The 26,841-nt window shown below is 36.7% G+C and overlaps 1 protein-coding gene and 1 long non-coding RNA gene across 7 annotated transcripts in view; one reads left to right on the forward strand and one right to left on the reverse strand.

Moving 5' to 3' along the window:
- LOC148164056 (uncharacterized) overlaps positions 1-23,922 on the reverse strand; it is a 41,872-nt gene extending 17,950 nt beyond the window's left edge. Inside the window, exons 1-3 of one of the 3 annotated variants that reach the window (XR_015768309.1) lie at positions 23,817-23,922; positions 23,591-23,727; positions 5,195-6,692 (exon numbers count right to left, since the gene is read on the reverse strand). This is a non-coding gene — a long non-coding RNA (uncharacterized LOC148164056). Of the gene's footprint in view, positions 1-5,194; positions 6,693-13,855; positions 13,977-23,590; positions 23,728-23,816 lie in introns of those variants that run through there. The other 2 variants (XR_015768308.1, XR_015768310.1) reach the window with 2 other exon arrangements.
- A 73-nt stretch (positions 23,923-23,995) lies between these two features.
- Positions 23,996-26,841, forward strand: part of TBC1D32 (TBC1 domain family member 32) — a 196,732-nt gene continuing 193,886 nt past the window's right edge. For 3 of the 4 annotated variants that reach the window (XM_028117066.2, XM_028117068.2, XM_028117070.2), the window contains exons 1-2: positions 23,996-24,115; positions 24,295-24,452. In XM_028117066.2, the coding sequence (XP_027972867.2) occupies positions 24,298-24,452 (155 nt within the window). In that variant the 5' untranslated portion in view covers positions 23,996-24,115; positions 24,295-24,297. Of the gene's footprint in view, positions 24,121-24,294; positions 24,453-26,841 lie in introns of all 4 variants that reach the window. The other variant, XM_028117067.2, reaches the window with a different exon arrangement.

Consider the following 26,841-nt stretch of genomic DNA (forward strand, 5'->3'; position numbering starts at 1 on the left):
TTTTATTCTTAAGTAAGTCACACCAAGATTTATGTGTGCATTAGCCAGTAGTGGTAACAATGACAGTTCTAGCCAGAAAGCCAGGTAAGCACATGGTTTAGGTAGAACATTAGCAAAATACAGCACAAAGCATATTATTTGTATTATTGAGAACAAAATTGTTTTGAAATTCAGAGTGTAAAAATTGATTTCCTTATATATCTTTGTTATTAATTATGAAATGCCTTTATATTCCATTTTTTTCCCTATCTGGGTGATTACCAGTAATATAATGTTTTACAGTTTATAGATTAAATACAAGCCTTGATTAAAGAGATAGTGTAATACAGAGGTTAAGAAGGCAGGTTCTGGAACCAGACTGGTTTTGAATCCAGCCCTACTATACACCAGCTGGTGTTGTGTGACTTTTAGCATGTTATTTATCTTTTTCCTGCCTCAGTTTCCTCTTTGGAAAAATAGGGGAAAACCTAGTTCTACATCATTGAATTGTAGTATATCAAATTAATTAATGCATGTCAGCTGCTTAGAACAAAGCCTGGCACAGAGTAAGCATTTAATAAATGTTAGTTATGCATTATTGTGGACTTACCATGCCACAATCTGTTTTAACTTGTGTGGTTTTAAATATTTACTCATAAGCTATTTGGTACTTGTAACCAAATAGGAGCTACAGAATATATATCAGCTTCCTAATCATCTGGTTTAATATGTTACAGCTCATAGCAAAACTTGGGAGAAATTTAAAAATAAGACTAATTTCCTTGAAATTACAGATTAAATATCCACCACTAGTGGAGCAATAATAATCTATATTATAATTTATATAAAGCTGGACCTGATTACTCTCATTCTGAAATCAACCTGAACACGGTATATAATTAGAAAACAAACACACAAATAAAAAACATAATACAACATCTCTAAAAACTTGGAAAGCACCTTAATTGTCTCCCCAAAAAACACCAAAGAAAAGTTTCAGCAATAATACACAACAGAATTTCTTTAAATCCTTTCTCCCACTTACCTTCTTAGAGTCCTGCACCACATGGTGGAGCAGATCACCCTAAACTGTGATCCTCAGAACTCCCCCAAATATCCCCTAAAGCCAGATGGATTGATCTTTAACATTTTTTGCCCTTTTATTCTTTATTTTTTCTTCCTTGCCATATTTTTCGTCCTTAAGCAACTCTGTCATTTCCCATTTAAAGCCATCTAACTAGCTCAAACTTCTTTCAATTCTGGCACCCTGATCTATACAACAAAACCCAGGAATTTAAGGGGCAAAAGAGAATTATTCATAGTGGGCAAGGAAAGAAAGAGGACATGAAAATATTTTAATATTTTTTCCTGCACCAAAAGGAGTTGTAAAACAGGAAAGTTATTAGAATATATGATAATTTATAGACATACACTGATATAAATCTTTAGAATTTATTTTTCAACCTTTGCTTCTGTTTACTATCTACCTGGCAAAATAAATATTTAAAAAATTGCTGTAAGTGCAAATCATGCTTCTTTAGATACATGGGAAGCTTTGTAAGACTTAAGTCTATTTTTAGAAAAAAGAGATCAATTGATTTTAATTAAAAAGTAATAATTCATTACACCTTAAAGTAGTTGTATATTAGTGGTGGTGTTATTAAGCATGTGTTTTGGATAGTGTCTTTTGTTTCCAAGAGTTAACAAAAAGAATAATAAAACTCTGTTTCATCAGAATATTTAGTTGAGTTACCCTTTTTGAATCTTTGAATCACTTTTTGAATTTCTGATCATTTTATGTCTCATTTTGTTTAAACAAAAATAAGAGAATGGGGAACTTAATGCCTTATCAAATGTTTTTTTAAATTCAGGAAGGAAGAATTTCTGCTAATTTGAAACATTCTATTGGAACATGGAAGAGAAAAGGAGGGTCAGAATAGCAACACTGAATAGTACTCAGTTCAGTAAATCTTATTTTCCAGTTTCTCTGTATAGCTTATTGCTGACATGTCCTTTAATCATGACAAAGTATAATCAAGTGGATAATTCAATACAACATTATTACCAAGTGATAAAATGTTTAATTGTTTTATACTATTTACTGCCTAAATATTCCCTAAAATCAGTTATTTTTATTTTTTATTTTTAAGATTCTATTTATTTATTTGAGAGAGACAGAGAGAGCACAAGCAGGAAGAGGGGCACATGGAGAGGGAGAGGGAGAAGCAGACTCCCTGCTGAGCAGGAAGCCTGATGTAGGGCTTGATCCCAGGACCCTGAGATCGTGAGCTGAAGTCAGATGCTTAACTGACAGAGCCACCCAGGCACCCCCCAAAATCAGTTTTTAGATTAGGAATAATTTTTGAAATATTATGTTACAGATGGTGTAATCAATTTGAAAAATGTTTAAAGGTCAAATGAAGATAAATCAATAGTTGAAAATATGCTTCATGTTAAAAAGATCTAGGGATTTCATCCTAGGGATGAAACTGACACATCGTTTGGTTCACATTTACAAAGAATTTATTGAAGAATCAAGTATAGGACTCTCTGAGCATTCATTTGGATATTTAGAATAAAGTTATGAGCTATGTCGTTATTCTCTACCACAGGCAGGCATTTTCCCGAAATTGTTATTTTTGAATAAAACAGTACACAATCACCAACAGACACATGACTTATCAGGGAAATGCAAATCAAAACTATGATGAGAGATGACCTCACACCTGTCAGAATGGCTAAAATCAACAACACAAGAAACAACAGGTTTTGATGAGGATGTGGAGAAAGGAGAACCCTCTTGCACTATTGGTAGGAATGTAAACTGGTGCAGCCATTGTGGAAAACAGTATGGAGTTTCCTCAGAAAGTTAGAAATAGAACCTGTGATCCAGCAATCACACTACTGGATATTTACCCAAAGAATACAAAAACACTAATTCAGAGAGATACATGCACCCCTATATTTATAGCAGCATTATTTACAATAGCCAAGATATGGAAGCAGCCCAAGTGTTCATCAATTGATGAATGGATAAAGTAGATGGGAGATATATATATATACACATATATATAATGGAATATTACCCAGCCATTAAAAAAATGAAATTTTGCCATTTGCAATGACATGGATGGAGCTAGAGAGAGAAATAAGTCAGAGAAACACAAATACCGTATGATTTCACTCATATGTGGAATTTAAGAAACAAAAGGGAAAAAATTAAGAGAGAGAGAGATAAATCAAGAAACAGACTCTTAATTATAGAGAACAAACCTCCGGTGACCGGAGGAGAGGAGGGTGGGAGGATGGGTTAAATAGGTGATGGGGATTAAGAAGGGCACTTGTGATGAGCCCCAGGTGATGTATGGAGGTGCTGAATCATCATCTTGTACACCTGAAACTAATGTTGTATGCTTAACTAGAATTAAAATAAAAACTTAAAAAAACAATAAAACATTATACAATCAATAGCAAGAGTTTTTGAACCTCAGCCTCATATTTGACTTTTTGCTGTAGATTATCATACCTTATTCAAAGTCTTAACAGCTAGGCATCAAAAAGAATGATATGTCTTGGCTTTTTTTTTTTAAGATTTATTTATTTATTTGAGAGAGAGAGTATGAGTGTGAGGGGCAGAGAAAGAGAGACTCTTAAGCAGACTCCACACTGAGGGTATAACCCCATGCAGGTCTCACTCTCAAGACCCTGAGGCCACAATCTGAGCTGAAGCCAAGAGTCAAGACGCTTAACCAACTGCACCATCCAAGTGCCCCTAGTCTTGGCTTTTTGCTGTAGTTTAAAGTAGATGTAAGGATTAGACCTTTAGGAAAATAGTAATCATTTAATTATTCACTGCATAACTTATTATTTCCGTAACAACTGCATATCAACTTTTTGTTGTTGCTGTTTGTTTGTTTTTGTTTTTAGAGAGGGAGAGAGTGGGAAGGGGACAGAGGGAGAGAGAGAAGGAGAGAGAATCCTAAGCAGGCTCCATGTCCAGTGCGGAGCCCAACGTGGGGCTTGACCTCACAACCCTGAGATCATGACCTGAGCAGGAATCAAGAGTCAGTCGCTTAACTCACTGAGCCACCCAGGTGCACCTGTTAACAATTTTTCATAGTGAGTATAAATAGTGTTTTATGTTTAACTGTGAGAAGTTGGCCCAGAAAAAAAAATAATGTTGTTGAGTGGGAAGATAAGTTCTCATTTAAGCACTATTATAGAATCTAAGTGATTTAGAGAAAATTCTGTTACCCTTAGCCTGGTTGTAAGATAATATTAAGATGCATTCCACGGGGCTATCCTTAATTCTGGTTAGTGACATTTAGCAACTTCTGAAGATGTACAGCACATAAATTGTTCCATAGTATGGTCCTTACCATAAAAGTGTACATAGGATACAAGCAAAAACTCTTCTATGGGCTGTTTTTTGCACGCATGTGAAATTATGCTTCAGTAATATTTAAGGCAAAGGGAAACAAAGAGTTCAACATTAGGTGGAGAGAAGCAATTGTTAAGTTCTCCACTGCCAAGATTAATTATATTGTTTCTGCAGAAAATTAAACAGCAAGATATAATGTAAGAGGGGGCAGGATCCTGGTTACAATTTCCTGTTTACCCACAGGTCCCTGAGATTGCCCTGTTTTGGAAGTAGCTGATCTGCAGGCTATGTCCCTCACTGGGATTCTAATCCTTCCTTTAGGTCCAGGCTGAAGAAGAAATCACTAGCCTTAAAAAATGTACCCTGAATAAGCACTACCTTGATATCAAAGAGTAGGACCACACTTTTGGTAGACATAGGCTAACTAACAAGCAACAGAAGAACTATGAAATATGTTTTATTCACTGGTTTGCTAACTTGGAAAGTGAAATATTTCCAGATGACTGGCTATTGGACAAGATAGAGAATCTTAAAGGCCTTATCGAAGATATTATGAGTTATTATTATTATTTTTCAGATTTTATTTATTTGTCAGAGAGAGAGAGCACAAGCAGGGGGAGCAGCGGACAGAGGGAGAAGCAGGTTCTCCACTGAACAGGGAGCCAGATGCAAGACTCGATCCCAGGACTGTGGGATCATGACCTGAGCCGAAGGCAGACGCTTAACCAGCTGAGCCACCCAGGCATCCCGAAGATATTATGAATTATTAACATTCTTCCCCAACCTCTCTAGCTAAGAAAAACTAATGAAGTAGAATAATTATGTAACATTAGGTAGGACAATTTGAGGGAACAAATTTTATTTCACTTTTTTGCTTTTTTTCTTACATTTTTTTTTAAAAAACCATTTAAAACTAGTGAGTTCAGCTATTCTTTTAAGTGTTTTTATGGGGGTCTTGATTTTTCACTTAGTGAGTGGATAACATTTTGTTTTGTCTCTTAAAAACCCTTTCTTTCTATCCACATGCCATGCCTTGTAGCTTTCTTTAATGCAAGCACTTACAATACCATGCTATTATTCTTTCTCTATGTGCATTGCAGTTAGTCGAAGTTATGGTGAGAATCAATGAACATCATTGTTGTATTCTATGTCTTGACATTTGAAGTAAAGTCTAAACACGATTCAGAGAAAACTACATACGAAGCCATTATGACATCCATGACATATTAAAGGTACTGAGATTTTGGATTCTATAACTATCTTTGTAGTCTGTAAAATCTAAAAGTGCTAGGTTTATCATAATTTTACTCAAAATACTCCCATGGTCTTCCTACCATACTTCTTGGACTAAAAAAAAATGGGTGAGGAAAAAAGACTCAGTGACAACGTTTCATATTTACTGCTGATTAAAATATTCAGGGTTTATATAGTTTTCTTTGCACAAGTAAAAATATTACTGTAGGCTTTTTATTAAATATATTTTGTTTGGATGAACAAATCCATAAATATTATTGACTCAAGGAAGGTTAGTTAAAGTTGGCTGACTGCCAAGAAACCTCATAAGACAGCACTACCTTGAACAATTTAATGCAGTCTGACTTTAGGGTCTGACACAGTGTTTCAGGCTTTTAAAATTTTTAATATTTTTGTCAATGTGCCACAGTTGAAAAACCAGAATTGACTCAAGTGGATCAGCCCTGCGGGCTACAGGTGAATCTCATGGAAAGAATTTCATGATGAGGAGCCAAACCTCAGGAATGGAAAGTCAAGGAATTTTCTAGTTCTCTTTCTTTGTCCATACTTCCCACTGTCTATTTTTAATTTTCCTCTTTGTAGACCTATTCTGTTTATCTTCTCTCCTTTTGTATATATTGTTGAAGTCAACTTATTAATTTACAAAGAGGAAATATAAGTCCCAAAGTCCAGTGCCTTGGTTTCCCCAGTAGGCAAACTTCAGGTAAATCAAATTATTTAAAGTTAGTTTGGTAAGCATGGAATATGATTGGGTGAATAGGTACGTCTATATAACTTTCCAACAGTAGCCCCTTCTTTGAAATTTTATCCTTTCAGAACTCTTGTTGAGGTGATGGGCTTGGGTGGTCATGTTTGTATCATGTGATATCATGAATGGGCAGACAATCTGTACATAGACCTAATCATTCAGTCTCAACCTTTAGAATTCGAACCAAGGGACACAAACACAAACATTGTTTTGAAAAATGTGCCTACTGGATTCTTCTTGTGAAGTCAGTGCCAGAACTGGTTCCTTGGAGAGCCTGAACAGCCAGCAAGCAGAAGTTGTAAGGGAAGAAGAGAAGATGTTAAGATCAATCTGCAAGGAGAAAAATGAAGCAAATACATAAATCTAAGTAGAGACAAGGATCTTTGTGGTCCTACAGAGAAAAAGATTTACAGAGTAATGGCCAGACTTTGAAGGCTGGCTTTGTGTCCTAAATTTGATTGCTTCAAATTTCCTTGTTGCCTATGTGTAGTGTTTTCATTTGATCTACCTTGGGTGAATTTCTGTACTTGTAGTGAATATGGCATACACACACACACACACACACACACACACACACACACACACACACCAGTATTTTTTTATGTTTCAGAGTGAAACATATACATAATTTAAAAGCCAAATAGTAATACAGTGTTTCTAATGAAAAGTAGCAAGTAGTCCACTGCTTCATTTCCTCCTCCCTCCCAAATAACTTCTCTCCTGAACAAAACACTTTCAACTCAGTTTCTTTTAGAATTTACTTCTATATTTCTAAAACTTTTGTTCAAATTCCTATTTCTCATTCTATAAATTTTAGTGTTATAAGTTGATTTTCTACTATGAAAGCAGAGGATTTAACTGCCTTTTACCAATTGCCATTCATCTAGGATATTTACATAATTATTTTTGGTGAAATCAACTTTTAATTTTTACATTATTATGACTATAGTTATATATTATTACTGTGTACATATTGCTCACTGCTGAGATATGAATTGTACAATAGTTACATTTCCTTTTAGAGTTAATAACTGCCTCATTTTGGGGAGGTTTAGATTTTTATGGAACTGTCGTTAATTTTTCCCCAAACTCTATAACAAAAATCCCAAAAAAGCTAAAAGAAAGTTTTGACATAGTTAAAAAAAATCAGGAAATCTGTCAGTTTCCTTTAAATCTTAGAAAAATTACTCTAATTTTTCCCAACACCATTTTTGAAGAGACTATTTTTTCCCCATTGAGTATTCTTGGCTCCCTTGCCAAATATTAGTTGACTGTATTGTAAGGGCTTATTTACAGGCTCTTGATTCAGTTTTTATGGTCTATGTTGTCTATTTTTATGCCAGTACCATATTGTTTTGATTACTATATCTTTGTAATATAATTTGAAATCAGGAAGTTTTATGCCTTCAGCTTTGTTCTTCTTTTATGACTGCTTTGGCTATTCTTCTGATCCATGAACATGGAGTATCTTTCCATTTGCTTGTGTCTTCTTCAATTTTTTTTTTTACCAAAGTCTTACAGTTTTCAGTGTACACATCTTTTACCTTTTTGCTAAAAATTTATCCCTATTTGTTTTTGATGATATTGTGAATGAGATTTTTTATTTCTTTTTCAGATATTTTATTGTAAGTATATAGAAACACAGCTGACTTCTACATATTGATTTTGTACCTTGCAACTTTACTGAATTTCTTCATTAGTTCTAACAGTTTTTTGGTGGAGTCTTTAGGATTTTCTATATATAAAAGATCATATCATCAGCAAAAAAGACAATTTTACTTCTTTCTTTCCAACTTGGATGCTTTCTATTTCTTTTTCTTGTCTGGTTGCTCCAGTTAGAATTTCCAGTAGTATGTTGAACAGGAGTGGTGAGAGTAGGCATTGAAGCACAGTGGTGCAGGCCAGTGACAGAAGACAGGGCCTGATCTGGGCCCACAAGCAGCTGTGGGGACCCTGGCTGTTGGAGGGCTTCTCATGTCCATACAGTGTCTTCTGGGCATGTGCATTACAGTGTATGCTAATGACAGGTGTCAGGTTGGCGATGTGCAAGTGCATGGCTGGATGGGCTAGCCTCAAAAGTGCTTATGGTTGTAGGAGTCAGCTGCAGGAGTCTAGGCTGTCATCTTGCAGTAGGGCAGCTGTAGAGGCCTGGGCTGGCTGTCAGTGTGGTTCCCAGGCTCTAGTGGGGGGCTGGCATCATGGAATACAAATGCCAGTGGGACAAAAGCTAATGAAAACTGCAGAGGGTTCTCCATGGCAGCAGTGCTGGCTATTAGTTTCTTCAGTAGTGAAATCTGCTGTGTTAGTCTGCAGAGCAGGTCACTATAAACCAGTCTCTCCCAATATGTGGTGGCTATTGGTAACCTCTGCTTTTCTTCCTTGTCCCTAGCTGTGTCTGTAGTTTCTATATGTCTCAATTTTGTGGGTCTGGGAGAGGTGAAACCTAAACAGGACTTTGGTGCTCCAAGAGGCTGGGGAAGCTAGATGCTTACCCGGTTTTTCCTTTCATGGTAAGGGGAACTCTTACGAGCTGGGAAATTGCCTCTTAGCACTGAACAGTGCTAGCTTGGGGTATTCTTGGGATGATGCTGGAAAAATGAGGTTGTCTTCTTTCTCTTTTAGTGAAGTTATTCTCAGATTTCTTTTTTTTTTTCATTCCACTATGTTGCTAAAGTGGGTGTCAGAGCTCTCTCACAGCTGTTTTTGTTTGTGGATATCTAATTGTTAATCTCTTGAAGGATGGAGGCTGGGGTCTCACTCCAGTCTATCAATTCTGCCATTCTGCTATTTCTCTTGATCATTATCCAGATTATTCCCTCACCTCTCTTCTGTGTTCATTCATTTATTCATCTATTGAACAAATATTCTAGAAAGCTATGTGCCAGGCAGTATTAGGGATACTGTAGTTCTATTGATGAAAAGGAGATAAAGTCTCTGCCTCTATAGAGCTAAAGTTCTAGTGAGAGAAACATAACATAAAAAAAATGTAGTAGGATGTGAAACTGAAAGTTTCTATTGAGACATCTATGTATAATAGATATGACATTCCAAAGTGAAGTAAAAAAATCAATATTAAAGTTTTTAGAGAGTTGAGTTTTTTTTAATTAATGTATTTGAGAGAGAGCGTGCACAAGAGAGAGCAGGAGCAGGGTTGGGGGGAAGGGAAGAGGGAGAGGGAGAAGCAGGCTCCCCTCTGAGCAGGGAGCCCCACAGGGGTCTCAATCCCAGGACCCCACGATCATGACCTGAGCTGAAGGCAGATGCTCAACCAACTGAGCCACCCACGTAACCCAAGAATTGAAAAGGTTTTGCATGATCCTTCCTGCTCAGGAAGTAATCAGACTGTGTAAAGACTGGAGAGAACTTTGTGAAAAATGATAATGAAAGGGTATTAAGTTTATTTTTTTAATATAAGGTAGTAAAAGATCCTTCTTTACTGATCTCTATTTGTTTTATTGATATTTGGGCAGAGAGCTAAAGGAAGTGAAAGAATCAGCTACATGTATAACTGAAAGGAAGAGTATTCCTGCTGGAGGAACCAAAACACAATGGCCTGAAGATAAGAGAATGCTTACTGTGTTTTAAGAATAGCAAGGAAGACTGTAAGTATCAGAATGACTAGGGGAGGGTGGAGGAAGACTAGATGGAGATGAAGTTGGAGAGGGAATTGATGGTGTCCTGACCTGGGGTGGTGTCACTGGATGTGGTAAGAACTGGAGAGATTCTGGACATGCTTGATAGTGGAGCTGGCACAATTTCCTAATAGCCTGGGTGGGTATGGAATATAATGTAAGAAAGGAGTCAAGGATGATTTCAATTAGGCTGAGCAATTGGAAATGAGGGTGGGTCAAAGGACCCACCCACTGAGTAAAGACTCAGATGGGAGAGAGATTCAGGAAGTAAGAGGAAGCAGAGTATGTTCAAAAGTTGGCTTTGGAAATGTTAAGCTGTGAGAGTCCTATTATCTATCTGAATGGAAATGTTCAACAGGCAATTGTATATAAGAATCTATGGTACAAGTGAAATGTTAGGGTTGGAGATAAAGGCTAGAGAGTCATCACAGTATACCCAGCATTTTAAAATCATGGATCATTAAGTCTTTGTAGGGTGTAGCTGCCTGAGTTTGGTGAGCTCTATCTTCTGACTCATTTCACTCTTCTAAAACAAATAGGGTTTCTCTGTCTCAAGTTAGCTTGCCCTTGACATCTCAGTAAACTCATGCCTATATTCCTTGCACACCAAAGACTTTTCCTCTGAATATATCAGCTTATGTCTGATGAGGTCTGATTTCAGGATAAATCCTCACTTACACTCAGAGGACACAAAAACTTTCCTCCTGTCTCTTGGTGTATAATACAGCTTGACTTATCAATAAATCCATAACAGTAAACTCACTTAGAACACAAATAAGGTCTCCACCCAACTCTTGTCTTCTTTTATGATATAGCTTGACTCCTGGAAAATTCTTATCTACATGAACCAGAGTATTCTTCCTAAATTATGCTTTCTTGTATAGGATAAGGTGAGATTTCAAGCTAAATCTGTACTCACAACTGGTAACAATTATTCCCAGAACTGTTAGCATGTCTGAGTAGGTAAACCCTCACCTACAGTCTCCACATTTGAACAAAGCAAATTCTCTGTTATTTCCTCTCAACATTCTCTTTGTCCTTGTGAGTTTATGGTTCTTGTATTTCCTCATCATCATTTTAGTAGGGTTTCTGGATAGGGTAGAAATAAATGCATGTGTTCAAGTTGCCATATTTAACAGGCCAAATAATTTTACATAATAAAAATTCATAAAATTTTTTCCATAAAATATTTCTATATTATAGGATGTTTCTAGTTATAGCAAATGTACATCATCCAGGTGATCTTGCTTAATAGCAAGATAAGTTTCTTGAAGTGATGAAAAAAAAGGCTTTTAAAATTACTCCGTGCTTATTGTTAGTAGTCTAACAGTACCTTGACATTTTACCATAGTTTTGTAATTCACTAGAATATTGTATTATTGGGTTATATTGGCAATTTTTTATATCTGTATTAGAAAAAAGACTACTAAATTTTCAGAAAACCTCAAGGCACCAAACTCTATTAAATAGATTACCTCTTGGGACGTCTGGGTGGCTCGGTTGGTTAAGTGTCTGCCTTTGGCTCAGGTCATGATCCGGGGCCCTGGGATCAAGCTCCGAGTCAGGCTCTCTGCTCAGCGGGAAGCCTGCTTCTCTCTCCCTTTGTCCTCTCACCCTGCTTGTGCGCTCTCTCTCTCATGCTCTCTCTCAAGTAAATAAATAAAATCTTAAAAAAAATAATAATTACCTCTTTCAATTCAAATGTTATTTTAGGGCCTTGATATCTTTAAAACACATTATCTTAATCTTTATATTCTGTATCAACAGGAAAATACCTGGGAAATGAAAGAATATGATCAATTTTATTGTTGAGAGACTTATATCAATAAATTTGAAAACTGCCACTAAAATATCAAATATTACAGAACACAGAGGCTATTGAAATCTATGTACAAAGAAACTGGGCTGGAAAGCAGATTTCAAAAGTAATAAAGGGATTAAAAATAGTAATAAAGGGATAAATACAGGCATCTGAAGAATTTAGACTATTACAACTTTACTTACATAATGCAAATACTATATGGCAAGATTAGAGGACAATCAACAAAACTACTATCTCTATATGGATAAAATAAATAATTGATGAACTGAAAGATCTCCCCAAACACATATTTTTTTTTTAAGATTTTATTTATTTGTTTAAAGGAGAATGAGAGAGTGAGAGAGAGCACGAGTGGGGTGTGGGGCAGAGGGAGAAGCAGACTCCTGCTCAGCAGGGAGCCCGATGCTGGGCTCCATCCCAAGACTCCATCCTGGGACTTGATCCTGGAACTCTAGGATCATGACTTGAGCCGAAGGCAGATACTTAACCAACTGAGCCACCCAGGCACCACCCAAACACAGATTTTTAGAAGTGTATGGAATCATTCAAGATGATATGTAGCATCTTGTGTAATTATTTACATACATGTCTCCCTTATTTGTTACATGTCTCTCTCACTGGATTATAAGCTGAAGATAGTAGTCTTGTCTTACCAGTTTTATGGTTCACTGGTCTTAGCATAGCATGTAGCAAAGTACCTCACACATGGCAGATATATATGTTTGATTAGTAGATGGCTAGTGAGTGAGTTTACGGAAATGATCAGTGACTCTGAAAGAAGAAACCAAGTGCATTTGCTCACCTCCCTTCTCCTTTTGATTTTTAGTCTTAGCTGATGTGTAGGATGCATGCACTTTTCTCTCTGCTTTCCTCTGTGGGGGTGGCCTGCTATTTTACAGCTATGCAAGTGACTGGGTAGGTAAAGGCAAATTTAGTGATGAAATATTAGCAAGCCTGTTATGACACATATATGTTACATCTTCAATTAACATTTTTTTCCTCTAAAGATTTTAAGTAATCTCTACACCCAACGTGGGTTTGAACTCATAACCCAGAGATCAAGAGTCATGTGCTCCACCAACTGAGCCAGCCATGTGCTTCTTTCAATTAACCTTTTAATGAAGTTGATATTTTATCCCTAGCTATCTGACTCTTCTGTTGACCTTTCAGTTCTGATCTTTGGTGGGAAAGGGGGGTACTATTTATTGAGCCCCATGTACTACCAACATTTAAAAGGGCATTCTGTTTATAAAATGAAAGTATAGGGGAGCCTGGGTGGCTCAGTTGGTTGAGCATGTGGCTCTTGATTTCCGCTCAGGTCATGATCTCAGGATTGTGAGACTGAGCCCTGCACTGGGCTCTGCGCTGGGCATGGAGCCTGCTAAAGCTTCTCTCTCCCCTCTCCTTCTGCCCCGCTCCCCCGCTTGCTATGTGCTCTCTCTCTCTCTCAAAACAAATTGAAAAAATAAATAAATAAAATTAAAGTATATACATTAATAAAAATCAAATAGTATAGTAGGGCTTATAACAGAAAGCAAGCCCTTCTGCCTCATTGCTGCCCCAACTCCATTGTACTTTCAACTTCTTAGAGGCAACCATAGTCAAATGTTTGTTTTTAATTGTCTTGATAGTTTTCTCATTAATTCAATATAATACCACCATATCATTATTTACCAACTTATCAACTTTAGAGATAGTCCATTGGCTTCTTTCTTCTCTGGTGTCTAAGGATTTAGTGCACTTATACCATTCCTGTATGAAGATCTTGTTAGGCCTAGCATTATATATACTAATATCACAATTATGGTAGAAGAAATTTTCATGCATAATTGTGAAATGTATGTGTGTATGTATTGCCAAGTACCTAATCATGCATTTCAGATTATAGACAATAAATATTGAATGAATATATACATGTTAGGTTCAAATTTTTCCATTTTTAAAATGTGAATATTTCCCATTATTAAAGATTCATAAGAAACATTTTTTTTATTTTTTAAAGATTTTATTTATTTATTTGAGAGAGAGAGAGAGCAGGGGGAGAAGCAGAGAGAGAGAGGGACAAGCTGACTCCATGTCGAGTGCAGAACCTGATGCAGAGGCCCATCCGTCGACCTGATCCCATGATCCGATCCCACGACCCTGAGATCACTACCTAAGCTGAAAACCAAGAGTTGATTGCTCAACTGATTGAGCCACTCAGGCACTCCAGAAAACATTTTTTTAAATGGCTGACATTAATAACATATGGCTGCACCATAATTTATTTAAACTTCAGGATATTATGAAATATTTAGGAGGTTTTCCAATTTCTTAAAGATACAAATAACCTGTCTATAAACATCCTTATAATAAATCCATCAACTGTATCTCTGATCCTTGGAGTAGATGCCTAGAAATGGAATTGCTGAATCAAAAGTTCTTGATACATATTGCCAGTTTCCTTTCCAAGAAGATTTTGCCTATTTGTACTCCTAATAAAAGAGATTACTATAAAGGAATATTATAAGAGTATTCATTTTGTTGCATACTATTGAATGCTAAATATGTGTATGCTCTAAAACTATGCTAATTTTGTAAATTTAAAATGGTTACTTGTTTTAGTTTGCCTTTTTTTTTTTTTTGATTGCCAGTGTGGCTGAAGATTACTTCTTTTGTCCTATTATTATTACATAACATTTTAATTTCTTCAGTTTAATATTTTACTGTATCACTAATTTGAATTTTTTAATATTCAGAAAAGTACTTTATAAATTATTCTTGGTTTTAACATTATTGGCTATTCTTTACACTTAAAAAAAATCCCACAGGAAAGCGATGTTAAGGATTAACAATCTTATTAACAGTTTACAGTGATACAAAATTTAGCTGCATAGATATGTTTATTTTGCTTTTCATTATATACTGTGGGTCATGGAATTTCAATTAAACTTTTTGTTATTGAAATTTGTGTAACAGTCATTACATATTATTGCCATCTTTAGGTGAGATGGTTTTTATAAGTTAGAAGGCCTCTGCCAATGTTTATTGTACTTTATGTATTTGATGCTTTATGAACATTGTTTTAATCTTGATCTTTCCCATGGTTTTCCCATTTACTTTTTGTCATTTGAGTGGTGTGGTGTGGTGTGTGATGTGTGTATTTGTGTAATTTGAAAAAGAATCCCTGCTTCTCCCTCTCCCACTCCCCCTGCTTGTGTTCCTTCTCTCACTGTGTCTCTCTCTGTCAAATAAATAAATAAAATCTTAAAAAAAAAAAAAAAAGGAAAAAGAATCCCTGTAGTAACTTATGCTTAGGAGAGGTAAGCAGAGAAGAGAGCAATCCTTTCCACTGTATTACCAACAAAATTCACATGGTAGCAACTGATTAGCTCAGGCTATGTCAACTGCCTATGTCTGTTTGTCTGGGGTTGAGAGAGGGAGCGTCTTCCTCATGTGGAATCAGAAATGAGAGACACATAAAATGAACACAGTGTTATATGTCAATTTTACATCAATTTAAAAAGAGGAAAATTTTTTTTTAAAAACGAGAGGCTATTTCCCCCAAATTTGTGACAGGGTAGAGGATCCTAGACAATGAAAAAAACCAATAGCAATTACCTTATTTTTGCTGAAGAATTTTCAATGGAGCCATTGTCTGCTGGATAAAGTTTTATTCTTGTGATATACTATATAATCTTGGTCTCTAATAATCTAGATGACTATATGTTTTTGAGAATTAACTACACAAAGATTCCTCAAACTTGTTTCCCAACTGAGCACTAGTATACTTGGGCTAATCAGGGAATGCATGAACATTGAAATTAATTACTAGCTCAAGTCAGTTAATAACATTTTTTCCCCAGTGGGGTGGAGGGAATCCTGGACCAACTAATATTATTTTGTAAGTATTGTGATTTAAGTTTTCAGTTACATTATATAAACACACTAATTAAATATTGTCTGAATTATTTAAAATAGTGTTTGGTAAAACAAAAAGCACCTTAGGAATATATAATAGCCCTTCATTATTATTCATTATTATATAAAACCATAAATAGTACTATGTAGTAATAAGTTACATTTCATTTGGTTTTGAGTATCATTCTTTTAGGATTATGTGTTAACATGAAAGAAATGCTTCTATTGACAGAATGGTATCAGTCACCACTGGCTGACCTTATTTTCATTCCATTAGCTTAATATTTCTTGGTTTTGAACATGTCTAGGAATATGAAATTATATGCTGAGCACTAAAGCCAATAAAAGCAAAGGAATATTATGAATATAATGAATGATATAATTCACTACTTGTTAAGCATACTCTAATTTTTTAAAAATAAGTACTTACAGGTATGTGAGAAGATGAGAGATCATGTCAAAGGTGAAAGCTTAGGACTAATAGGTAGAATTTGACTAGTTGAATAAGTACAAAAATATTTAGTCAATCAGTCAGTTGTGGGAGTTTAAATTGGGGTTTTGCCGAGCAGTATTCATGATCAATTTCTTTTCCAGAATATATGGTGCTACTTGCCACAGTGGTGGGTTTTTGACTTGCTCATCTTCTAATCTATATTCCTACTATATCTTTCTATTCTATAAAAGTTGTTATACTATCAATGATGTTTTTATTTTTTTATTTTTTATTATTTTTTAAAGATTTTATTTATTTATTTGACAGAGAGAGAGACAGCGAGAGAGTGAACACAAGCAGGGGGAGTGGGAGATGGAGAAGCAGGCTTCCCGCCAAGCAGGGAGCCCGATGCGGGGCTCGATCCCAGGACCCCGGGATCATGACCTGAGCCGAAGGCAGACGCTTAACGACTGAGCCACCCAGGCACCCCTCAATGACGTTTTTAGACTCCTTTGCAGCTTGTTTTGGATGTGCATTAGTTTCTGCAAATTAAGTGCACTTGCACAATTTGGAAGGTAACCCAAATGTTTTATGTCTTTTCTTGGTTGCGTATATGCTGGTAAACGTGGTCATGGAAATGTGACATTTTCTGTAGCAGCATTTCATAATCCTATCTCCAGCTTCCTATGGTGTTTGAAACAATTTCAGTGGAGATGGTGGCCCTATTTCAGTGCCCAGTAAATGGCTCTGTGGGATTTAATGGGCATTTGTGCTGATCATAGTGGCTTCCAGACTCAGGTCTCCTATCCCTGAATTTGGCTATTGCTCTGTGTTCACAAATTCAATAGTTCCATGGTAGCTCAGTAGTAGTATTTCTACTGCACGGTCAGTTCTTTAGTGCTCTAAAAATAATTTCTGAAGTCTCAGATTAAAGCCTTCTTCTCTTGCCTTCCTAGTAATTTTGTAAACTTCTAAATACCTGTACTTCTTAAAATACCTAGAGTGGTTTCTGTTTCCTGACCTGAATTGTGACTGATTTAGCCCTTTACTAAAAATGTGTACAACTTGGAAAGTTAGAACAACTTGCCACAAGGATATGTGGCAGAGACTGCTAGCTATCCACCAATATCCATTCTTTCTTCTTTTAGTAATTGAAGATCCTAGTTTTTCTTAGCCAGGCAAAGACTCTACTTTTTACCTCTGAGGCAGCTACCAGTGTTCATATAACTACATCTTAGCTAATGGGATGTAAACAGAAGTGATGTATGTCACTTCCTGGTGATGCTCTTGCCCATTTCTTTTCTGTATTGGCTGAAAAACAGATGTAGTCATGGAAGGTGGAGAAGCCACCTTGGACCCAAAGATGAAAAATTCTTGTTGATGATGGCAAAGCTGCCCTACCAGCGTTTGGATGGCAACATAAGAGGTAAACAAGCCTCTTTGTTGCTTAAACTACTATATTTTTGCTCCACCCACCCCCCTTTCTTTTACAGTGGCTTATATTGTAACCTAAACTAATACAAGATATATGTGGACTCTGAAGTTTGAGGTCAAGTCTTAAAATGACTGAATGTTACTCTATTAACAGGTATTCCTATAAACATATGCCATATATTTATAGGAATGACTTAGAGTAGCTCATCTACAATTCTTATGTAAAAAGACCTTTGGCTGTAGGCTGGTAATATGCTTTCAAAACACAGAGTTGGGTAAAGTATTTAAAAACTGTGTTAGGGGCACCTGGGTGGCTCAGGTCATGATTCTGGGGTCCTGGGATCGAGTCCAGCATCGGGCTCCCTGCTCAGTGGGGAGGCTGCTTCTCCCTCTGACCCTCCCCCGCTCATGGTCTCTCTCTCTCTCTCTCTCACTCAAATAAATAAAAATCTTTAAAAAAAATAAAAACTGTGTTAAATCAAATTTTCAAAGGCAAAGTTCAGTTATACTTGAGAGTGTATTATAACCTTGCTTTCAAAGAGTGAGCTTCTTGTCTCACTCACATACTGTTAAAAGAATTGACAGACAGGATAGGACCATAGCTCAGAGATTAATTCAGAATATTCTTTAGGTCAAGTTAGGTGGGATCAGTACATGAACCCTGTATATAAGGACAAATAGGTATCTATACTAATTCAAATTCTTTATCTAGACATTGGAGCATACCCTCAATGCTAAATACTTATATTTTGGGTAAATGGCCAACGGCCATGTGAGACTTTTGGAAGAATTTTTCATCAGTAAGACTTTGGTTTTCTTATCAAATGACAATATCCCTCTGGGAAAAAGTGAAGTCCACTCTGAAATGGGAAATCCCAGATATAAAGAAGGCTTTAATAGCAATGTTAGAGGTTTATATCCTCATTTCACTCTGATTTATTGTCTAGGGAAAAAAAAGAGCCAATTTCAAAGCTTTGAAAATTTGAAATGATTTACTCTTTTATTAGATTATGTAAGTTGGATCTGACCAAGTTCTATGAAAATATTCAATTCAAAGCTGTAGAATTGGGCAACAACACTTTCCCCAAATTTAAGGCCTTTGTTAGTCTTTTACGTGTGTTATCTCATTGCAAGTCCATGAGTCCCAAGCACCTTTTATGTCCACAGTCTAGTTTTTGTTTTTAGTTAAAGCAAACATGTAAAAACCATGTTTTGGGTAATTGACCTTGCTCCTGTGACCATGTATGTTTGGAACAAAACTCAGTGCCTTGACAAAATTCCATGGACATAAGGAAGACCAGCAGTTTATGCCATCATCAGAAACTCATCCTATTAGGAACAATATGTATCAGATAGGGGGATACTATCTAATTGACCCAGTCAGATTCTGTAGCAGATAGCATTTCTCCAGAAACAGACTCCAGGAATCTGAGATTTGTATGCAGACTTATTAGTGTGTGTTCTTGGAGACAGCATCTGGTAGAACTTTGGGAAGTAAAATTAGGAAAAATAAGTTCAACTGTAGGGCGCCTGGGTGGCTCAGTCATTAAGCGTCTGCCTTTGGCTCAGGTCATGATCCTAGGGTCCTGAGATTGAGTCCCACATTGGGCTCCTTGCTCAACGGGGAGTCTGGTTCTCCCTCTCCCACTCCCCCTGCCTGTGTCTCCTCTCTCACTATGTCTCTCTCTGTCAAATAAATAAAATATTAAAAACAAAACAAAACAAAACAAAAAAGAAGTTCAACTGTAATGCCCTTGCAACAGAGGCTTCAGGAAATCACATGAGGAGTTCTGAAACTGGGATGCTTCAGAGTTGTTCCAACTGAGACAAAAAGAATGGCTGATTAGATACCACATTGACCGGTCATCAGACATGAGCCTTTCTCAGGGAGGGAGCATGACCAATTCCTTCTTCCAGGGCAATTCCTGAAGAGGGATTCAGCTATAAAATATCAGTAGCCAACACTTCAAGGAGATGAGGGAATAAGTGCTTTGTCCTGAAGGGATATGGGTTATGCATCAAGGCATCCTCTACAGAGTCTTAGGGAGTTTGTTTGTTTGTTTGTTTATTTATTTATTTATTTATTTTAAATTCAAGTTAGTTAACATACAGTGCATCACTGGTTTCAGGAGCAGAATCCATATTCATCACCCACATATAATAGCCAGTGCTCATTCTAACAAGTGCCCTCCTTAATGCCCATCACCTATTTAACCCATCCCCCCACCTACCTCCCCTCCAGCAACCCTCAGTTTGTTCTTTATATTTAAGGTTCTCTTACGGTTTGCCTTAGGGAGTTTTAAATGCAGGTGGCATTAAGAAAAGATGGTCATGAACAGACATTTTTCCAAAGAAGACATCCAAATGGCCAAAGACACACGAAAAAGTGCTCAACATTGCTTGGCATCAGGGAAATCCAAATCAAAACCTCAATGAGATACCACCTCACACCAGTCAGAATGGCTAAAATGAACAAGGCAGGAAACGACAGATGTTGGCGGGGATGCGGAGAAAGGGGAACCCTCCTACACTGTTGGTGGGAATGCAAGCTGGTGCAGCCACTCTGGAAAACAGTATGGAGGTTCCTCAAAAAGTTGAAAATAGAGCTACCCTACGACCCAGCAATTGCACTACTGGGTATTTATCCCAAAGATACAAATGTAGTGATTCGAAGGGGTACGTGCACCCCAATGTTTATAGCAGCAATGTCCACAATAACCAAACTATGGAAAGAGTCAAGATGTCCATCAACAGATGAATGGATAAAGATGTGGTATATACAATGGATTATGCAGCCATCAAAAGGAATGACATCTGGCCATTTGCAACGACGTGGATGGAACTGGAGGGTATTATGCTGAGCGAAATAAGTCAATCAGAGAAAGACATGTATCATATGATCTCACTGATATGAGGAATTCTTAATCTCAGGAAACAAACTGAGGGTTGCTGGAGTGGTGGGGGGTGGGAGGGATGGGGTGGCTGGGTGATAGACATTGCGGAGGGTATGTGCTATGGTGAGTGCTGTGAATTGTGTAAGACTGTTGAATCACAGACCTGTACCTCTGAAACAAATAATACATTATATGTTATAAAAAAAGAAGATGGTAGGAAGGGAAAAATGAAGGGGGGGAAATCAGAGGGGGAGAGGAACCATGAAAGACTATGGACTCTGAGAAACAAACTAAGGGTTCTAGAGGGGAGGGGGGTGGGGGATGGGTTAGCCTAGTGATGGGTATTAAAGAGGGCATGTATTGATTGCAGCACTGGGTGTTATACGGAAACAATGAATCATGGAACACTACATCAAAAACTAATGATGTAATGTATGCTGATTAACATAACATAATAAAAAAAACAATAAGAAAAAGATTAACAACTAAAAGAAAAATTGGCAAAGGTTCACTTTATGTGAATTCTTTTTATAAGGATTTTAAATGGCTCTTAAAATATGAAAAAATAACCAACTTTGCTCATAATAAAAGAAATACAAATTTAAAAAAAAGAAAAAAGATCAGAAACAGTAGAAGCAGAGATGATAAAGAAAGAGACAAAGTGAATCATGAAAATGATAGGGTTATTATAATATGTACAACAAGGTAATTAGGTTGCTACAACAGTTTTGGGATATCTTGAGAGGTTTTTGTATCTTTAACAATGATAAATGATATTTCAGTTCTTCATAAACACTAACTTTGCTGAGAAAATTTTTTCCGTTTCTTACAATCTGAAAAAGCAAACCTAAAAAATAGATCTTGGTATTCAACTTTGAAGTGTATCTTATGTGCAGAAACCTTCTCTAGAAAATATTAAAGACTTCTGGAGAGATTAAGAATTTTGCTTACTTACTTTAAGTTAAAAATTTTATCTTCCTTTTGAATTATGAAGTGCCATGCTATGTCCCTAATGTATTTTTTCCTTAAGTTTTATTTTTGCTGACACAAATATAGTCTCAACAGCTTTCTTTTGGATAATATTCACCTGGTTTATCTTTCCCCACCTTTTTAGTCCTAATTTTTCTGTTTTTAGGGTTTTGATAAATAGAATATAGCTGCTTATTTTATTATTTTTTTTAAGATTTATTTATTTGAGAGAGAGAGTACAAGTAGTAGAAGGGGCAGAGGGAGAGAAACTCAAGCAGACTCCCCACTGAGCAGGGAGCCTGCTGCTCAATCCCACAACCCTGAGATCGTGACCTAAGCCCAAACCGAGAGTTGGACACCCAGGCACCCCTATTGTTGGTTATTTTAATAGTCAGTCTGACAGTTCCTATAAGAGGAGGGCTGAGTTTATTTAAATTTATCAGTATTTTGGACTTTTTCTATCATGTGTCTTTGTATATTTTAAATTTTTCCTATTTTTCTTATGGTTCTGTTTTCCTTCTTGACTTTTTTTAATTGAATGGGATTTTTGCTTTTCTCTCCTTATTTCATTTTTCCTTCTGTTTTTTGAATTTAAATTCTTTGTTTCTAATTTTGTAATGGTTACATCTGAAATTTTACCATGCCTACCTAATCAAGTTCAATATCTTAAACTCCATGTAGAAAAATACAAGAATTGCAGAATACTTCAACCTATCATGACTTCCTACTCATACATGATTGTTTACAGTATTTTAGTGCTATGCATTTTTACTTTCACAAATTAGAATATTATAGGTTATTATTTTATAGAGACAATATTTATTGAGATTTACTTAAATGCATTACCACCCTCAGTTGCTGTTTGGCTATCTTCCATTTGTGTATCTCAGGTATGCTATTATGGTTGTTTTTCTTTATCCTAAGTTATATCCTTTAGAACAGTGGTTCTCAATCTGTGCAGCTCAAATCACCCCTGCTTCCCAAGAAAGCATTTTATAAATACGTGGGGACATGTTTGCTATCACAATGATTAGATGGCAGTTACTGGCATTTGTAGTGTGAGCTAGAGATATGAAACACCTTGAATTACACACAGACAATTTCCCACACAAAAGAATTGTTCTGGTTCCTATATGACTCTCAATGATCGTGCCAGACATTCAGGTAGATGAAAAAACTCTTGATAAGTATTTGAGTATAGAAATGAATTCCATTTATATAAAAATATTTGGCAGTTCTAACACACCAAATTTTCCAGGAATGCAAAACTATGTAAATCAAGAAAAGGGTATTATTTTGTTCTGAATTTTAACAATAGCTTACTATTTCAGAAAAATCACACCACTACTAGCTATGTTAATCTTGATGTTTGAGGTGCCAATACAACTCATCTGTGTTAATCTAAATATGTAGCTATCACATTGCTGGTGATTCTGTGCATGCGTGCACGCGCGCACACACACACACACACACACACACACACATAATGGGTTTTATAGGTTCACCCACAAATAAAATTACAAGTGTGCCTACTCTGGTAGATTAAGCATACATTTTACCAAGAAACATGCTGCCACAGTTGGCAAGGACATATTATACTTTTAATCTTGGAAGTAACAGCATAAACATCAAGGAAATCACTGATCCTGGCTAACATGTGAAGTGTATCAGATGTTATTGGACCAGAAGTGTAAAATTTAAGCTGGATAATTTAATTGACATTAAACGAGTGACTCATCAGTGGCTTGGGACTATTCCATAAACACCAGGATCTGATGCTAATACTCTGATGGGTTGGCTCCTTACCTTGGACATGACCATGGTCTGGGGATTTATCTAGATTGGAAACTGGATGAAGGTCTATGATTATGCACTGCAGTTTCCTGCACAGGTTCCTCATATACGGTATCTCATGGTGTTACTATGGAATCCAATTGTGTCCTGTTACTTCCAAGATTAATCTCTAACTCGTAAACGTGCCAAATATGACCCTTTCAGTTGTGGCCTATTTGCTTCTCTAGCCTTCTCATCTCCTCCTTCTAACTCTACTAACTCGAGTACTGGACTATGGTACACCTCTCTCTTCGCTTCTTTTTTTGACCCTTCTAACGGGTTAAAAGTGGATTCTGGATTTCCACACCTACCTGGTGCGTTTCTCTAACATAACACTTAATTGCACTGTGGTGTAAAAGTTGATTTCTTTTTGTGTCTGTATGAAGGCCGTCTTCTTCACAGTTCCTAGCAAGGTGCTCGGTAAGGCGAAGGCATCAATAGATGTTGGCTGTTAAAGAAAAACCGCATTGTAACATTTCAATACCATTCACGTAGTTAAAACGTTTCAATCTATTTTCAGTTTCACTTTTACTCAACTCTTTCTCTTCGTAGTCGGTTCCCTCCCATCTACAATCCAAGGCTAAGCACAGCGAGCGAACCTGAAACTTCCTTTAGGAGCCAGGCAGGTCCCCAGTGCCACTCCCTCTCACCTAGGAAGCCCGTCAACGTGCTGACGTCACGCGCACCGCAGACGTCCCGCCGTCAGGCCCACCCGGCAAAACCTTCCGGGATCTCTATTTTTGCGGCTAGCGGGGACAACTTGAACTCTATTCGTACGGAAGGCCGGCAACGACGAGGACCAAAGGCGGGTCCTTACGGACCCCTGCTTCCCCAAAGTAAGGTGACTTGTTTCCCAGAAAAACGCGCGGGCAGCCAAGGATCCACCCCAAGCGCTTGCCGCAGTCTCCCAGGGAACGGCGTAGCGCGCAGGCCAGGCCTGGGTGGGGGCGCGCGTGCGCAATGCGCGGCGTTTGCGCCGACCTGGAGTAATGGGTGTGGGCGTTTGATTTTGCAGAGGATGGCCCATTTCTCAGGCGAGGACGAGGTGATGCTGCAGGCGATGCTGAGGCAGTTGTTCCAGAGCGTGAAGGAGAAGATCACGGGTGCTCCCTCCCTGGAGTGCGCCGAGGAAATCCTCTTACATCTGGAGGAAACTGATGAAAATTTTCACAAGTAAAATAGCTTTTGATGTCTTAAGCAAACAAACTAGCCGATCCAGAAAAGGTCCAAGTGTAGTTAGAGAAAAAATGTTCCTTTGATTATTGTTAAAGTAACACCCAAGTTGGAGGTTCATTTTTGGGGGGTTTATTTACACAAATGCCGAATTTATGTATTATTTATTTACTTTCCAAAGCTTCTGTCTCCTCTGTGTTTCTACTGCCACAACCAACATATTCTAATTCTTCATTTTTCCTCATGGGCAGCACAGTAACAATTGTAAATTGTTCATGTTCTTCTAAGAGCAGTTCTGTTATTTCACCATGCCTGAAAGCAGTGAGTTTCCAAGATCTCTCTTCTTTGCTATGTGGTATTTCAGTGGCTGCACCAGTTGCTCGTTCTGAGCACTGCAGGAATACTGAAGTGAGATTATTAACGTCCTGTGGAATAGCTTAAGTTCTTATGAAGGGATAAGCCACATACTCCAATGCCTGTGATACATAGCAGAAATATAAGTGCTGTAGAAGGGCTAGAGTACTCTGGGCTTGGGAGCAGTAGACAGAGGAGTTTTTAATGAGAGAGGTACCATTTGAGATCATTCTGGAAGGTTATGTTTCTTTAGAGACTTTTTTTCTTTGTTTTGGTTCGTTTAAATTAATCTTTTGCATTGAAAAGTCTTGCAGGTATCTCAATTAACTGTTATTGGTAGCAGTATTTTAATTTCAGTGTTTGTATTTCATTTTGATCTCACAGAGATGAAAATTTATCTTATGTTACCTTTAAACTGACTCTTGGGTGCCCTGAAGTTGTATTTATCTGGAACTCCACCCATTTCTTACATGGGCAAAGAGGGATCCTTGAGCCCTTTAATGTAAAACTTTGTTTTTACTTGCAGTTTTATAGGAGTATTTACAGTTTTCACCAGATTCTCAAGGGAGTTTTCAAAAGTGTGGAATTCTTGTTAATATAAAGTTACTAATTTCATTAATATTTCTGGTTATACATATAGTTTTTTTGTATTTCTGTGATTTTGTTTATTTCTTCATTAAATCCATTGCTAATAGCTAAGTAGATTGTAGAATAGTTGCAACTTTCTCAAATTAAAGTTTAATTAAATAGTGTTTTGTAAATTCATGTAATACAAATTTACCTCACACAGATCCTCTTAAACATTTAAGTTTGGGGTTTTATTTCACATGCAAGCAGTTGTTTAAATAATTTGTAAATTACTATCAGTTTTTCCTAGGATCGTATTCTGGACATTTGTACATTTCATCTAGATTTTCAAATGTATCACTATAAAGTTTTTCATTAATATCCTGTTAACTTTTTAATATTTTTAGTATCTGTAGTTATATGTCCCCCTTTTTATTTTATTTATTTATTTTTTTTGTGCCTTCCCTCTTCTGTTCTGCTAGGGGTTTATTTTGTTAGTCTTTTAAAAGAATCAGCTATTGGCTTAGTTTTTCCTTTCTATTATGTGTATATTTTATGGTTTTTACATTCTGTTCTTTATTTTCTTTCTTCTTGGAAAATTTTTAAAACTTTTGTGATCAGTGGTTAGCTCATTAATTTGCAGCTTTTCTTCTTCTTTTTAGTGTAGTGTTTAAGGGTACATATTTGCCTGTATTGTTTCAGCTGCTCCAATTTTAAAATGCTTTTCAGATTAAAGTTAGGTCATTGATGTTCCTCTCAGCAGTCTAATGACTCTTGTAATAAAGTAACTTACTCTTCAACAGTGTATTAGATTAAATGCATGCTGATTAACATTCATAGTTAATGTTCACTGTTTACTGAAGAGATTTACTTTTGGCCTACCTAAAAAAATCCAGACACTCTCAAATTATAACTAGTTTGTAGTCTTTAAGATTTATAGTCCTTAAGGTATTTTAATTAGTTTGTAGTCTTAAAAGCATAGATGGTAAAATTTACGTGTTAATTCACTAACCTGAGACCTGTGTCTTAGGAGGAAGGAACTCTGTGTAGGAAAGGAAAAGAGGAGATGGCTTGTCTTTGGTGTTTTCATAGAATCTTACAATTCAGAGTTGGATGTGATAGTAAAGGTCAGTTAGTCCAGCTGCTCATATTTTGTCTTTGTTTTCACTGACCTAACTCTCCTCGAACATGATATGTTCTGGAGTCACTTAGGCATATATTGCTTCCTGAAATGTTTCCTACTTCAGAATTATCTATCTTCCCATCTCCATTATCAGGGCATTGGTTTCTTAAATCCACCCAATGTTGTCCTGGTCTTGGCAAGAACAATTTTATTAAACAGACTTATAGGGGAAACTGGTGTCTTTAGACTATTGTATTTTTGTAAGAAGATGGTTAGGACAATTGAGTCCATACATGATGGATTTCAGGTAGTATGATAAACTAAAGTGGGGGAAAATACAGTCAT

Source organism: Eumetopias jubatus, unplaced genomic scaffold (assembly GCF_037043125.1).
Source record: "Eumetopias jubatus isolate StellerSeaLion01/CBP00866 unplaced genomic scaffold, mEumJub1_p1.0 scaffold_6, whole genome shotgun sequence".
In the NCBI taxonomy this organism is placed as follows: Eukaryota; Metazoa; Chordata; class Mammalia; order Carnivora; family Otariidae; genus Eumetopias; species Eumetopias jubatus.